This window comes from Capsicum annuum, chromosome 12 (assembly GCF_002878395.1).
Source record: "Capsicum annuum cultivar UCD-10X-F1 chromosome 12, UCD10Xv1.1, whole genome shotgun sequence".
Lineage (NCBI taxonomy): Eukaryota > Viridiplantae > Streptophyta > Magnoliopsida > Solanales > Solanaceae > Capsicum > Capsicum annuum.
This window is the reverse complement of record NC_061122.1, coordinates 20146531-20163468: the sequence shown is the minus strand read 5'-3', so window position 1 is coordinate 20163468 and position 16938 is coordinate 20146531. Positions and strand designations below refer to the sequence as shown.

Genomic DNA, 16938 nt, shown 5'->3' with positions numbered 1-16938 from the left:
AATATGAATGCAGCTCAAAGGTTCAAAAGCCCATTCCTCAAAACATTACTTAAATAGGTGTTTTTGGTATGATGTAAGTCATTTTTCATGAAAAATAGGAGAAACATCATCACAAAAGACTGTAAACGCCACTTCAAACGCGTGTTGAGATGATATGGAATTGTTGTAAGGCCTAACATGAAATATCGATGAATGGCCATCTGCAGAATCATCTAAACATCTAATCTGAATGCTTCACATCTCACCTATTATAGGGAGAAGTCTCATTACATGTACCTCAAACAACAGTAGAAGGGCTGAAAATGAAAACGAAAAAGGAGAAAGGAAAAAAAACAAGGGGTAACCTGCAATCTACTTGTTAATACAAAAACAACATTTCTTTCATTCCATCAGAGACATTGATACCATTGTACGATGGTCTTTTAACGCGTAAAAATTTCAAAAAATACTTTTTAACAAACTAACATCAAGCTGTACAAGGCAAACGCAGTAATCACTAAACATCAGCTCAATGGTCCTTAAATTAAGAACCAAGACTGATTATTTCCCTTTATCACATGCTGTTTGGTTTTATTGAAGCGATGACTAAATCTGATATATTTCACTGCTGTAATAGTTACATAATTTTATAGCAAACCAAAGAGCCTTCATCCTTCCTCACCGAACTCTTTCGTGAATCTCTCATGCACCTCAAGATCTGCTTTGCTTACTGTTGGCTTCTGTTTCCATAGCACTCTGTCAAAATCCCTTATGCTGATTGGTGGTGGCGTAATCTGCAACAGTACCAATCAATAATTGGTATTCAACAAACAACCATCTTGCATTAGCAGAAATTTGCTCCTAAAAAATGCTCTCTAGGGGAAAGCTGGTCACCAGAGCCACACATTTCACAGAGAATAATAATGTGGGGCACGATGAGTCTCAATTGACCTAAAGTTGGACATGGTTATCACAAATAATCAGGAAGTTGTCAGATCTCTTGGGTCAAGAAATGCAAAGATGAAATTACACTGCCCTTTCAATTGCCACATTGAAGAATAATTTCCCCATTTAAGAGCTTCGCTAATGAAATTTTTTAATAGTTTTAATAAGCAACTTTGCAAACAGCATATACCTTGGAGCTTTTCAGTATCTACTTCCACAGCAAATTTCAACTCATCCTTCTTTTACTAAATTTGGATTTATTGTCCGATCGTCTCAACTTTATGCATTTTAGCCATGAAACTTTTCTGGGGGTTGGGGTTCGTCAAAGTTAACTGAGATATTGTCTTCTATGGTCAAAGCCCCCCACCCCCCACCACACCCACACCCACACCCACACACGCAAAAGTTGTTACATAAAAAGAGGATGCCGACTGTTCTAATGGCCTATCTGAATACAGGAATTATCCACAGAAATAACTTTTATGGGGGAAGTAAAAATTAAGTGTGAGGAAGAGTATTTGGATTTCTGCCATGTCTTATTGCAATCTTGTTGTGAGGCCATCACATCTGCAGTGGCAAGTATGACGCAAATTTCAATTGCATGTTGTATGCAGTTTATTTGGAGAGTTACCCACTGCACAATATGGGGAGCATCATAGAAAGCATGACTACAACTAATATCAGAATTTAGTCAGCATATCTGCCAGAAGCAGACTACATCGTTACCTTTGAAGCTAGGCCTTTTGCAGCAAGTTCCTGCATATTAGTCTGAATGGCACCTGGTTGTCTAGGTCCACAAGGCACCCACAACCCGTCACTAGTCTTAATGAAAAACTCAGCATCTTGAGTTTTACGTACAGGTTCAAACAAGACTTCATTTACCTGTCAATTGAAAGAAGAGAAAAAGAGCACCTTCAGACACCTTTGAGAAACATTGCTGACTGATTTTCTTGGGATATTGGACCCGCTAGTACTCAACAAAATCACAACAGTGCTTCAAAAACTATTTCAGCTAAAAATCTGATACTTACACACACAGAAATGTCTGAACCTGAAAAACCTTCTGTTTTCCGAGCTAGTTGCTCAAAATCACTTTCTGTCAAGTTGTGAGGGGTGTCTCCTAAATGTACCTGCTCATGAACGTAAATAAGATTAGTATATCGAATGCCAGAGACCATCGCTCTAGGAGGATTCCTGATATGCTTAAAATATTCCCGTATACCTTGAACATGTGCTGCCTTGCCTTCAAATCTGGTAGGGGGATGTATATTCTTTTGTCAAATCGCCGCCTAATGGCCTGGGGAAAGCTACTTGTTAGACAGAAAAAGGAGAATAACACTAGCAAAACATGAAATTAAAGAGGGTTGAAAGGTTCTTCTAACCTGGTCTAATGAGTAGGGAGTGTTTGTCGCTGCAAGAACAAGAACTTTTTTGTCATCATCGTGCCCTACACCCTAAGATGCATTGAAGATAGTAAGCCTAAAGCAATATGGAAGAGTATTTTGAAATTAAGAAGGAAAAGCTACAAGAACTTTGTCATCATAGTGCCCTACACCCTGGCAGGAAGTGAAGATAGTCAGCAGAAAGTAATACGGGAAGTTCTGCGAAATTGATAGGTAAACCATAGAAGAAAAACGGAAATAGAAAGGATGCATGAAAAAGTTCCTACAGGTAATAATACCATGCTTCCCCCAGAAAATTTCCAAGAATTGCATGATGGATCTAAATGTAGTAAGATTTAACTAAAAAGAGAAAAAGTAGGAAGGATCTAAAAGTCCTTTTGATATATCTTACAATATTTGAAACATAGTGGAGCTGTTAAGTCATGACTTATCCTTTCCAGATGCAGACATATCCTAAAATGCTGTACAGTCTATGTTCAAGCAACTGGGGTTTTCCTGTTTTCTCCTCAATATTCCTTTTATTTCTTGCTCAATTTGTCCAAATCTTATTGAAAAATTCACACAGAGTAAGGTTCATTTCCAGTTATTTAAAACATGTCCTTCTATAATCTTAAATAAACTCATTCTTGCAAGCTCTGAGTGTTGCCAAGAATACAGAGAACTTCATAACTGTAATGAAATGTTCCTGATGCAAGACAAGTTTGCAGTAGTTAAAGGGTTCAAAATACTGAAAATGCACTGCAAACAATGGTAGGAAATGATATGATAAAAAGGGCTTTATGTAATATGGTAGAGTAGAAAAGGTCAAGAACAAAAAAGGCGTGAAAAAAATTGGCAAGAGGAAAGGAAGCTGAAAGAATTGCCCCCGTGTTGTTTATGATCATACCACTAGGTTGTAGTGGTATCAAGGAAAGTACCAAAAACCTAAGATCTCAAGTCCGTCACAATTGCTTAAAAATAATCTGAACTCCATCTATTAAAAAATAAATGGACAAGGGTCAAAAATGCTCTCAACGTATTAGAAATTGCTCAATAATGTCATCCTTCCACCATTGGATCAAAGAAAAAAGTCTATGACGAGTTTCCTTAGGAAAACATTCTTCCAGTAGCTAAATAGTTGAAAATAAGAACTCAAAGAATCAAGAAAGCAGTTCCAATATATCCTCAGAACATAATTTACCTGCATCTGTACAAGAAGCTCAGTTTTGATACGTCTTGATGCTTCACTCTCACTACCCTCACCTCTTTGGCCACATAAGGAGTCAATTTCATCTATGAATACTATTGAAGGTGCACTTTCTCGGGCCATCTGGAATAGATTAGACACAAGCTTTTCACTTTCACCCATCCACTTTGAAACAAGGTCTGAGGAAGAAACACTGCATAGCCGAAACAGGATACTGTCAAATCCATTATGTTCTTCAAAGAAGTCAAAGATACTAGGTAGAATAAACATGGATTCAAAGATACTAGGTAGAATAAACATGGATTTCTAGTCTAACTCTTCCTGTCCCTGGTGGTGTGTCTTTGCATGCTCGAATGTGAAAGAGTGATGAAGGGGAACGGATTAACAAGCATATATTTCATATGGTCCTTATTTTTTTTACTTCAATTCAATGTTATTGCACTTCAAATAATAACAGATACTAAGATACACAGGAAGCATTCCAACTAAGTGGAATTGAAAGCATATGTTTTCTTGATGGGTAGAGAGTTCCAAAGTGGTGCAAGGGGAAATGGATAAGAAGAAGATTTTGATAATACATATAAATTTTTCCGTTTAATAGAACACAGAAGAACCTGAATCTCGCATACCAGTTTCGTCTTACCTGAAAAAAGTTGAATCTGCTTCTGTCGCAACAGCTTTTGCTAGGTATGACTTTCCTGTTCCAGGTGGGCCATATAACAAAAAGGCTCTCCATGGTCGACGCTTGCCTAGTAAGAAAGTACACAGTGAAACAGGAATGTTAACTCAAAGAGCTATGAATAAAAAAGACTTCTACGTAATATTTTCATACAGTTATCAACTTCTCATCAGGAATCCCTCACTTGGATGACTCTTTTCACCATTTTTCGGTTCACTGAAGAAAAAGAAGATAGTGGTCCCAGTACTTGGTTTCAAAAAGAAAAGCAACTGAATAACTGATCACATAATTACATTTCAAAAAGGAAAACCAAGCTGTGGAGAACAAATATCACTCAAGTTTTCTACAACTGTGGTACTTTTCCCTTAAACTATATCTTAGTCCATTTTCATTCTTAAAAAAGTGTGCTTAACAGTCTCTTTCTTGAAACATCCCAGATAAAATTGAGGTAAACAAGGAATACAAAACCACCTACCATTTTTATTTTCCCCTTCCTTTCTTCTATTTACAACTCCCACCGCCATGGCAGCCTCCATTAACTACCAAATTCTTCTCCGCTATCTTGTCCATCCTCCTACTTCCAACCTTTTCTTAACCTCAACTAACTCCCCCTGTCCAGGCTACTATTGGAGGTTCTTTTTGCTTTTTTGTTTCCACTAAGATCCACTGTACTGGTCGCCTCAGTCTAACCATGAAGTCTCTCACCCCCTTCACCATTCATGCTTCTTAATTTCCTTATGTACTCTCTTCCTGCTCCCCCTCTTCCCTCTTTCCAATATAAGATCCAACTGCAGGTCCAACAAGTGGATGCTGTTTGGAAAGAGGAAGACAGGGAAAGAGAAAGAGGAGAGGAAGGAAAAAAATGACAAGGAGGATTGAAATAGTATGGCAGGACCTCATTTTTAACATGTTTCAAAAAGGGAAGTTACTTCAATATAATTTAGTTTAAGAGGAAAATTGTCATGGTTCTGAGAGTTAAGGGCACACTTCCGCACTTATTTACATTCCTATTATAATAATATAGATGAGGTGGTGGAAAGTAGTGTACCAAAATTATGAAGTAAAATATTATCCACAATAAATGGGGAAGATAGAACAGACAATACAGTAGAGTGATACAAACAAAAAACAAGCTACAAAATTGAAAGCCAAAAATAACTTTGAACTGAAGACATTACATACTAGTACAATCTGTCCAGAGAAAATGACACTTGGAATAAATAATTGTACCCAAAAAACTTTATCCTCTCTGAACTCTGCATTTTTTCAGTTTTTATGATCTTCTTCTTTAAAACTCCAGGCTTTAGTGTTAATAAGCTTTTATTTGGTTGCTTTTATTAGTGTCAAGCATTTTAGACAATGCTTTAAATAGTGTCGCTTATTATGAAGCCAATCATAAGTTATTGTTCTGGTGGCTGATGGTACCATCCATCCCATTAATCAAAGGTAATCTTGGTATTTTTCATCCGATTAATCCAGTTAATTAGATAATATATTGATCCTTGTTAGACAAAATATTATGAGACAAATAGTTATTAATAGCTCACGCAAGTTCCTTCTCATTACAGAGACCGAGTAATTATGTTAGTTAGTGTTTCACCAACAGAATCTTCACTTGCAATTTCAAAGCAAAAAGCATTGGGGAGAAAATTGCAGCAACAAAAATGATGTGTCGTTCCGGGGTCCTATCACTGTATCTGAATTCACAGAGCCAGAGGAATCATACGGCATCTTTAAACCTTAGTTCACTTCTTTATAACAATTTTGAAACTAATATATGTACAAAAACACAGAAATGAAAAGTGGAGGACTAACCAGTGAAAAACTGAGGAAACTTAACCGGCAGTATAACAGCCTCCTGCAATGCCTGCTTGGCACTCTCAAGTCCTGCTACATCATTCCACTTCACATTAGGCTTTTCCCTTATAATAGCGGAATTAAGTCCAGCTCTTAACTTTACATTCTCTGAATCATCACCCTCTCCTCCTCCATTCTTTGGCTTTGACTTGGCGCGTGATGCAACAGCAGCATCTCCGTTGGACGTCGGTCCACCACCTCCTTCGTCAAGAACAGCACGAATCTCCTCAGCCCTCCTCAAATACTCCACAAACTTCTGGGTAATTGCTTCCTTAATCTTGGGATTCTTCTCATATTTCAGATGAGTTTTAAAATACTCCAAAGCATTCATATAGAGAGAGAAAGCCTTTGGATAATTTCCAGCATTATCTTCCTCAACTGCTTGCTTCACATAAGCTACTGCCTGCTCCTTGAAATTGCTATACATCTTCTAATCACAAACCTCATGCAGATTTCAGAGCTTTAAACTTTTAACACGCCCACATTCAACAAACTATACCTCAATCCTCCCTAGGTCTTACTTCCCGTACGATCTTCTGTTCACCAAAAACAACTCCGTCAAGAAACCAAGTTGTTATTTTTAACTGTACAAATAACAACAGCAAACACACTGTAATCCCACAGGTAGGGTCAGGGGAGAGTAGGGTATACACATACCCTACCCTTTACTTGAGAAGGTAGAGAGGTTGTTTCCAATAGACCCTCGGCTCAAAAACAAATGAAAAAGACGATAGTAGCAACAAGCAGGAACAACAAGATTGTCCGTTTTAACTATGTTTTTCGAAAAACAACAACCTTAGTTGCATATGATCAAAATCAAAGAAAGCAAATTCAGAAAATATCTGTATATTTCAAGTAAACAACATATATAATTTGATTTGATCATTCCTGCTGCTATATGGTGGACTATATGGAAAGAGAGGAATCTTAAGAGTTTTTGAGAACACGGAGAGTAATATGCAGCAAATCAAACAGAGTTGTATCTTAACTTTGTGTTTTTGGTGTAATCAGACATACTCAGACATACTCTAACGATACTATCTCTATCATTGATGTCCTAAGACAAATTATAGGGAGGGACAGCATCTTTAGAGTTCCTTATGTAAATATGGTTTTCAGTACAACCCATGTACTGATTTTTAGAAATAGAAACAGTTACCAATTGCCAAAAAAAGAAAAAAATTGATTCAATCAATCTGAAACCAAGTTCACTCTTCCAAATTCTTTCCCCAAACCAACAACAATAACATATCCACAGTAATCCTACAAGTGCGATATGGAGAGGGTAGTGTGTACGCAGACCTATTCCACAAGTGCGATCAGGAGAGGGTAGTGTGTACGCATACCTATTCCACAACTGCAATCTGGAGAGGGTAGTGTGTACGCAGACCTATTCCACAAGTGTGATCTGGAGAGGGTATTGTGTACGCAGACCTTACCCTACCTTGTGAGGTAGAAAAACCGTTCCCGATAGACCCTTGGTTCAAGTAAAAACATTGCAACGCAGTTAGAAAAAGGAAAACAAATGAGAGCAAGGAAAACAACAAGATTTTTTTTCCTCAATCAGAAACCAATTTCTTATATTTCGACTATTCTTCAAAATCAACAAACCCCACACACCAAGTTTTCATTTTTTAGCTATTTCTTCCAGAAAAGAAACAACCCCTTTACCATTAGATCAAAATAAACGAAAACCAGTTCAGAAATATGTCAAAATATTTCAAGAAATCAACATATATAACTGATGGATTAAATCTTATATTCTAGTTTGAAATATGAAACCAAGTTCAATCTTCAACATACCCACTATAATCCTACAAGTGGTGGGATTTGGGGAGGCTAGTGTGTATGCAGATCTTACCCCTACCTTGTGAGGTAGAGACCATTTCAGATAGACCCTCGACTCAAGGAAAAACATTGACCATTTCCGATGGACAGTCGACTCAAGTAAAGAACTATAAATCAGTTCGATAAAGGAAAACAAACAACAACTTTTTTCCTCAATAAGAAACCAATTTCTTATATATCTACTATTTCTTTCAAAATCAACACACTCCAGACACCAAGTTTTCATTTTTTACCTATTTCTTCCAAAAAATCAACAATTCCTTTTGCATCTAATCAAAATCCACAAAACCCATTATAGAAATACCTCAATATTTCAAGTAAACAACATATATAACTCGATTCGATCAATCATCAATTCTAGTTTGAATATTGAAACCAAGCTCAATATTCAACAACTAATCCCACGAGTGGTGTTTGGGCAGGTAGTGTATACACAAACCTTACCCCCATCGATACCATTTCCAATAGAGCCTCAACTCAAGTAAAAACATTACAATGCAGTTCGGACAAGATAGTTCTTTCTCAACCAGAAATCAATTTCTTATATTTCAACTATTCTTCAAAATCATCAAACCGCAGTTTAGAAATACCTCAAACATTTCAAGAAACCGACTTATATAACTCGATTCGACCAATCATCAATTCTAGTTTGAATATTGAAACCAAGCCCAATTTTGAATAATTAATTCCACAAGTGGCGCTTGGGCAGGTAGTGTATACACAAACCTTATCCCCATAGATACCATTTCCAATAGACCCTCAACGCAAGTAAAAACATTACAAATCAGTTTGAACATAATATTTCTTCCTCAATCAAAAATCAATTTCTTATATTTCAACTATTTCTTCAAAATCAACACACCCCACATACCAAGTTTTTATCTTTTAGCTATTTTTTCCAATAAAACAACAATCCCTTCTACATCTGATCAACATAAACACAACCCAGTATAGAACTACCTCAATAATTCAAGAAACCGACACATATATATAACTGATGAATTAAATCTAAAATTCTAGTCTTCAAGATCAATATAAGTAATATATGTAAAGGTCAATCAAGAACAAATTATGAAAAGGGTATTTGAAATTGAGGGAAATCAAATCAAACAAACCTGAAATTCAGCAAAATTGCACAGCAGCTCCAAAGAAAATAATAAAAAAAAAAGAATCTTGAAAATTTTCAACGTCAAATTTTAGTTTATAGATAATAATATGGTAAAATTGGAAAATTGGGAGAAGGAATTTTAGTTTGGAGTTGGAATTTGGTGTTGTCAAAGTGTCAACTTCCAAATCACAAATTCCAGAAAAATCACTCTGGCAATTCCTCCTCCTTTCCTTTTCCTTTTTTTTTTTTTAGAAAAAAAAAATTGTTTTTATCCTTTTTAATTTTTTTCCTTCTTTTTTTTTTTTAAAAAAAATAAAAAATTGTTGCTATTTCCCCCCTTTTGTGATTTGGAGGTTGATGAGCTTACTACAACAACAAAATATCTATTGTATTGAAATGAGGTTTGACGAGAGTAGAATATACGCACTTTATATCACTAGGGGCGGAGAGTCTTTGGTCAGGGATTCTGGACCTTTTTCGATGTAAATTAAACTATTTATATATGATTAAAATTAATTTTTTACGTATAGATTGTAGATGTTGAACTCCATTCAAGTAGTTTATCTTCAAATTTTGGATCCCTTTAGTAAAAATTTTGACTTTGCCTCTGCATATCACTATCTCGAGTGAGGTAGAGAGAATATTTCTGATAACTCCCGACTCAAGATAAAATAAGTTAGAAATCGATGTTATATAACAATAATAAACAATGAGAAGTACCAAAACAATAGATAATAACAATAACGTGACCACCACAAAATAATACTACAATTGATTTACTCGAAACACACGATCATTGCCAATTACCAAACTCTTACCTCCTATCTACGGTCGATGAACTTCTTTCCAAGAAAAGAAAATTTCTAACCAATTTTCAGATTTGTGGTTGATAGGAAATTGTTTTTCATATAATTTAAGGTGAATTTTTTATTTATATCAAATCAAATAATTTATTTAGTAAAAATTATATTGATAACTGTTGGTATTTCAAAGCTCGAAGAAGACTACACTGAAGAAGAAGAAGAAATGAATATGCTGAGCAAAGAAAAGAAATTGAGGAACATGATACAAATTAAAAAGTCACGTGTAGAAGACCCTACGTAAAGAAAAGTTGGACAATTCTTTTTTGTAAATATATTTTTCTTCTTTTGTTTTATTTTGTATTTAATTAGATATACATGAGTTATTCTCAACCAATAGGAAAATAGATAGATGTATAGTTTGATTACAATTGGATTCTTTTTCAGTTGTATAAATACATGTACAGAATACAAAAGTAAATAGAAGAAATAGACGTACAATTTCCTTCAATTCTCTTTATTTTTTCTTCATGGTATTAGAGCAAGTTGTTTAATTTCTCTTCATTTCTTGTTCTTCTTTTAATTTTGTATTTTCACATTTTTTTTTCCAATGGGAATTGATGAATCATCTGGAAGTAAGAGTATTGAATCCACATAATGGATTCCAGTAATCTTTACTACCTACATTCTTCAGATTATCCAGATATGAACTTGGTTAATTCTACTTTTGATGGCAAAGGGTACAGAGGCTGGCGTAGGTCTGTCCTCATTGCCCTATTCGCCAAAAATAAGCTAAGTTTCATTGATGGATCTTGTGTCGCATCTTCTGTTGATGCTCCGAAGTTTAAACTTTGGAGTAGGTGCAACGATATGGTCCTATCTATTGGGACAATAAACTGCAAAAAACGTATAGAGCAGAGGTTGAAAGTAAGAGGACTCAATATATGCTGAAACTCAGCTTTTCTGTATATTAAAAACAATAGAAGACAAGCCTTTATATAGACTTACAAAACAAATAAACCACTAAGTCACTTATCCACTAACTAAGCAACATCTATCCACTATTGAAACATCCTGCAGCATTGACTGCTAACAGTCCAAGAAAATAGGGAACTACTAATAAATTAAATTTGACCAGGTCATATATTGAATTAGTTTTCAATACTTCCCCTTAATTCAACGTTACAGACACCAAGCAAAGCCCTCAAATAAATAAACTTATCTACTGCCAAAGATTTCGTCAGTATATCAGCTAATTGCTTATGAGTGCTGTAATGTTTCACTATTATTTCCTCTTTTGCTACCAAATCGCGAATGAAATGGAAGTCGACATCAATGTGTTTAGTTCTGCTGTGAAAACTTGGATTCTTTGTCATGGCGATCGATGCATTGTTGTCACAGTATATCTCTGTTGCACTTTCTTGCTTATAGAAGTTCTGCTAACATCCTTCTAAGCCAGATGGCTTGATAAGTTGCTGAAGTTGCTGCGAAGTACTCAGCTTCTAAGGTTGACAACGTTGTTGTAGCTTGCTTCTTTGAACTCCAAGTCACCACACCTGAACCTAGAGTGGAAACATGAGCTGAAATGCTCTGTCTATCATCCAACGAACCCACATAGTCACTATCAGTGAACCCACATAATCTAAAATTAGAAACTTGTGAATACCAAATACCATAATCCATAGTTCCAGCGATATAACGCAGAACCCTTTTTGCTGCTCCAAAATGAACCTTTGAAGATTGTTGCATGAACCTGGAAATGACACCAACAGAGAATACAATATCGGGGCGAGTGTGGGTTAGGTAAATCAATCCTCCAACTAGGATTCTGAAACTTCTAGCATCATCCATCTCTGCTCCATCATTAAGCTACAATTTTTCACCAATATTCATAGGTGTGCAGACTTGTAATTAAGCAAACCAAATTTAATGAGAAGGTCCCTGTTATATTCCTTGTGAAAGAAATATTCCATCTTCAACTTGATGGACTTCAAGGCCAAGAAAGTAATGTAATAAACCCATATCTGACATCTTAAACTCATTCATCATTTGCCACTTGAATTCATCTACAAGAGAAATAGAAGAGCTAGTATAAATGATATCATCAATGTAAAGGCAAACAATGATGAAATCAATACCTTTATTCTTTACATACAATGTGGGTTCATTCTCACTTCTCATATATCCCTTTGTCTGAAAATATCCATCGATTTTGCTATACCATGCTCGAGGGGCTTGCTTCAAACCATATAATGCCTTTTTTAGCTCGTAGACCTTTGTTTCATCGCCCTTCTTTATGAAACCTTCTGGTTGAGCTACATAGATCTCTTCTTGTAAGTCTCCATTAAGAAATGCCGACTTGACATCAAATCGATAAACTAGCCATTGTGACTGGGCAGCCAATGCTAGAACAAGTCTAACAGTTTCAAACCGAGCAACTGGAGAAAATGTTTTTTCAAAATCAATACCATATTGTTGCGTATATCCTTTTGCCACAAGGTGAGCTTTATACTTCTGCAGGCTCCCATCCGCTACGAACTTTGTCTTGTAGACCCACTTCAAGACGATTGCATTTTTGTCTTTCGATAATCCCACCATCTCCCATGTGCCATTCTTTTTGATAGAATTTATCTCTTCTTGCATCGCCCTCCGCCACTCTTCCTTTTCAGCTGCTTCTCCATAATGTATAGGATCTGAAACAACAAAAGAAAATTGACAAGATGTATACATGTCATTAGCATATTTGGGATTCGGCTTTGCAAGCCTTGTTGATCTTCTTAATGGATTTGGCTCATCTGGAGACTCTTCAAGGGTTGTAGATGAAGTGTTTTTGCTCGGTGAAGTTGAAGAAGATGAATTCGGAGAAGTTGTAGATGAACCATTGCTGTAGCTGTAGCATTTGGTGGTTGAATTCCATCAAAAGTGATTCCAGTCGGCATAGGAATCTGCTCTTGCATCTTACCATTGCTTCCACTCCAATTCCAGCTTGCCGTTTCATCAAATACTACATCCCTTCTTATTAAAATCTTTCTACTAAGGGGGTTATACAATCTATATGCATTGGATTGTGTACAATAACCAATAAAAATGTACTTTTCAGATTTTTCATCCAACTTATGAGGGAATTGAGAATTTATCAAAGCATAAGCAATACAACCAAAAATTCTTAAATAGCTTACAGATGGTTTTCTACCCCGCCAAGCTTCAAATGGAGTTTGATTTAGAACAACCTTTGTGAGAGACATATTCAATAAATAGACTGATGTTGCCATAGTTTCAGCCCAAAAATGATTCAGAAGTCCCTTTGCTTGCAACATGCTTCTTGTCATCTCCACAACAGTGTGATTTTTCCGCTCAGCGACACCATTTTGCTCCAGAGTATAAGGTGTTGTTAGCTCCCTGTGGATGCCACTTTCTTCACCAAAAAAATTAAATTCCTTGGATAAGAATTCACCGCCTCTATTAGTGCGAAAGGTTTCGATGGACATACCACTTTGTTTCTCAACCATGGTTTTGAATTGCTTGAATTTCTGAAATATTTCTGATTTGCTTTCCAATAAATAGACCCAACTCATGTGACTATAATCATCAGTAAAGAGTATAAAATAATGACTACCACCAAAAGATGTAGTATGCATAGGTCTACATAAATCAGCATGTATCAATTCAAGACATTTTGAAGCCCTGCAAGCCTTTACAACTAAAAAAGATTTTCTAGTTTGTTTTCCATAAATGCATCCTTCACACAATTCAATAGAATTAATTTTTGGTAGTCCAAGAACCATACCTTTGTCAACGAAAAATTTCAAGCCTTTTATGTTAAGGTGACCGTAACTCAGATGCCACAACTTTGAATAATCCTTTGCACTTGCAGCAAGGGAAAAATTTTCCATATTGAAAACATCCAGCGGAAACATCTTGTTTGGTGTCATGGTGATGCAAACCTTTTTCCCGACTTCTTGTTTATAATGACACAAGCATCATCATCAAACCAAAGAGAATGCCCATCAATCATTAGTTGTCCAACACTCAACAAATTGTATCCTAAATCAGGTACAAATTGGACATTATTTAATATTTTTACTTTGTCGTGGCTAGTGTCAACACCCATAGTGCCTTTTCCTTCAACCTGCATCTCTTTTGTGTTGCAAAGCTGAACCATTTTCTTTTGCTTCTCATCTAGCTCCTTGAATAAAGATTTGGCGCCTGTCATATGATTTGAACAACTACTATCTACAAACCATAAATCAATTGGCTTATGGTTTGTATCAATGCAAGCACAAAGATAATTCTTTTCCTTATTTTCTCCTGCTGCAAAATTTATTTTCTGATCTATATACCAGCAATCAGCCCTCATATGCCCATAGCGATGATAGTGATTACATTGAATGCTATTTTTCTTGTTACCTTGCTCATTAGACTGCTTTTGCCCATCATTCCTTCCTCTGCCTCTTCCATAACCATGACCTCGACCACCGCGGAATCCTCTTCTTCCTCGGCCTTTGCTTGCTGGACCATTGTTTTCTCCATACTTAGATGTTGCATCCTTCACCTGGAAAGCCTTCTCTTCATTATTTTCAGTAGATAGATTGGGTCTCGTCTCATGAGCTTGAAAAGATCCCATCAATTCATCAAAGGAAAATACTGAAAGATCCTTAGACTCTTCTATCGCAGCAACTACATGATCAAATTTTGGAGTCGAGCTTCGCAGTATTTTTTCCATAATGGTCTGGTCAGTAACTTTCTCGCCATAAGATCGTATTTTGCTGACAATTGCCACTGTTTTGGACAAAAAATCAGCAATAGATTCTCCATTTTTCATTATCAAGGTTTCAAAGTCACGCAGAAGTGATTGGAGTCTCAACATAATGACCTTTGAATCACCTTAAAACTCCTTCTATAGAATGGACCAAGCCTGCTTTGATGTGGTTGCTGCCGCAATCTGTGAAAAACATACTATCATGGACAGCTTGCTGGATAAACACCAACACCTTAGCATCTTTTTGCTTGTTGTTTCGCAGTCTATCTCCTTCGTTAAGATCTGCAAATCCACTTTCTACCAAGTCCCAAATATTTTGGGATTTGAGTATAGTTCTTATACGAATACTCCAGAATTCGTAACTTTCTCCCGTGAAGATGGGAATGAGTGGTTGTGTCACACCTGAGGAATTGCTGCTACTTGCCATGGCTCTGATACCATAGATATTGGGACAATAGACTGCAAAAAATGTAAAGAGCAGAGGTTGAAAGTAAGAGGACTCAATATATACTGAAACTCAACTTTTCTGCATATTAAAAACAATTGAAGACAAGCCTTTATATAGACTTACAAAATAAATAAACCACTAAGTCAGTTATCCACTAACTAAGCAACAACTATCCACTACTGAAACATCCTGCAGCATTGACTGCTAACAGTCCAAGAAAATAGGAAACTACTAACAAATTAAATTTGACCAGGTCATATATTGAATTAGTCTTCAATACTATCTTGGCTTCTCAACTCTCTCTCAAAAGAGATTTCTGACTCTAAGACTGCCAAAGACCTTTGGAAAGATTTGGAAGACAGATTTGGTCAGTCAAATAGGGCAAAATTATACCACCTGCAAAAAGAATTAAGTGACTTGGTTCAAGGTTCTAGTGATATAACAGGTTATTTCACAAAGATCAAAAGACTTTGGGATGAACTAGACACTTTAAATACTAATGTATGTTGTACTTGTGAAGGAAAAGTTAAAATTATTAAGTCTATACAAGATGAAAGATTGATCCATTTTTAATGGGTTTAAATGACTCTTACTCTCATATTAGAGGAAATATATTGATGATGACTTCTTTTACTAATGTTAACATGGCTTACTCACTTTTAATCCAAGATGAAAAACTTTTTCTCCCGGAGAGTTATGTTAATAATCAATATCCTGGAGAGTCTTCCTCTTTTTTGATTGTTAATAAAGCTGCAGGGAATAAAATCATGATTATACAGGAAAAGGAAAAGTTGATTTAAAGAAGAATAACCTTGTTTGTTCTTATTGTAAGAAGTTGGGACATACTAAAGACAAGTGCTATACGATTGTGGGCTTTCCATCAGATTTCAAGTTCACCAGGTCCAAGAAAATTCAAGGAGGAACTCATAGCAACGTAGTCATAATAGAGCCCCATCATTCACAAGGTTTTTATGCACATGAAACAAATGAAAATCATCAGCTCTCACCAGAACAGTTCACTCAACTCTTACATCTTCTCCAACAAGTGAAAATTGGTCAATCAGAGGCTACACCCTCAGAAGTTACTGCCAACAATGTTGTGTGTTCTGGTATAACTAATCCTGCTCATAAATTTCTTTCTTGTTTTAGTCATATCAAATTCAACTCCTGAGTCATAGATTCAGGGGCATCAGAATATATGGCTTTTGATGCTTCTCTTTTTTCTAATCTCACTTCTTTTGTCACACCTTTAACAGTAAATCTACCTAACTCACAAAAGGTAAAGGTTACTCATAAAGGAAATGTTCAAATCTTGCCAAATTTTATTTTACATAATGTTTTTTTTGTTCCAGAATTCAATTATAATCTTCTTTCTATTGAGAAATTATGCCTTCAATATAAATGCACACTAATTTTCTGTTCCACCGATTGTTTCTTACAGACCCCTTCAATGAAGAGGCCACTGGTTCTTGATGAATGTAGTAATGGTCTCTATCTGCTCAAGTCCAACTCCACAACTACTAAGTCTAGCATTCAAGACATCTTCAGTATTCCAGCTTTACAAAGTTCAACAATCTTTCCTAATTCAGCAGTTTCTTTTTTTTTCTTGTAATGTTTTAGGATCTAAGGTTGATGTAAATTTGTGGCATAAGAGATTAGGCCACTTATCTTATTCATCAATGAAAAGAATAAAGTCACTTATTTGGAATTTTCAATCTCATGCTAATTTACCTTGTGATATTTGTCCAATGGCCAGACAAACTGAATTACCTTTCCCTTCAAGCGTTATTTCTACCAAATCAATCTTTGAATTAATTCACAGTCCATATAAAACTAGCACATACGATGGTTTCAAATATTTTCTTACTATTGTTGATGATTTTAGTAGAGGAACTTGGACATTTCTTTTGACTACCAAGAGTAATT

The 16938-nt window shown here is 35.8% G+C and overlaps 3 protein-coding genes across 12 annotated transcripts; all 3 read right to left on the bottom strand.

Moving 5' to 3' along the window:
• Positions 1-340: 340 nt before the first annotated feature.
• On the bottom strand, positions 341-10114 carry LOC107850491 (protein SUPPRESSOR OF K(+) TRANSPORT GROWTH DEFECT 1). Of its 10 annotated transcripts, none has more exons than XM_016695051.2 (10): positions 9824-10114; positions 7396-7526; positions 6008-6585; positions 4157-4262; positions 3508-3706; positions 2307-2378; positions 2147-2221; positions 1956-2054; positions 1651-1806; positions 341-773 (listed from the first exon to the last, which is right to left on the bottom strand). In XM_016695051.2, the coding sequence occupies exons 3-10, from the start codon at positions 6474-6476 to the stop codon at positions 648-650; spliced, it is 1302 nt and encodes a 433-aa protein (XP_016550537.1). In that variant the 5' UTR covers positions 6477-6585; positions 7396-7526; positions 9824-10114; the 3' UTR covers positions 341-647. The 10 variants fall into 10 exon arrangements, with proteins under 10 accessions (XP_016550537.1, XP_047256795.1, XP_016550536.1 ...); XM_047400839.1 differs by having other exon boundaries at positions 6008-6582; positions 9824-9992; XM_016695050.2 differs by lacking the exon at positions 9824-10114 and adding an exon at positions 9013-9399.
• Positions 10115-11230: 1116 nt separating this feature from the next.
• Positions 11231-11656, bottom strand: LOC107849397 (secreted RxLR effector protein 161-like). Its single transcript, XM_016693981.1, has one exon. The coding sequence runs from the start codon at positions 11654-11656 to the stop codon at positions 11231-11233; it is 426 nt and encodes a 141-aa protein (XP_016549467.1).
• Positions 11657-13733: 2077 nt separating this feature from the next.
• LOC124889562 lies at positions 13734-14627 on the bottom strand. Its single transcript, XM_047401513.1, has one exon. The coding sequence runs from the start codon at positions 14625-14627 to the stop codon at positions 13734-13736; it is 894 nt and encodes a 297-aa protein (XP_047257469.1).
• Positions 14628-16938: the final 2311 nt, after the last annotated feature.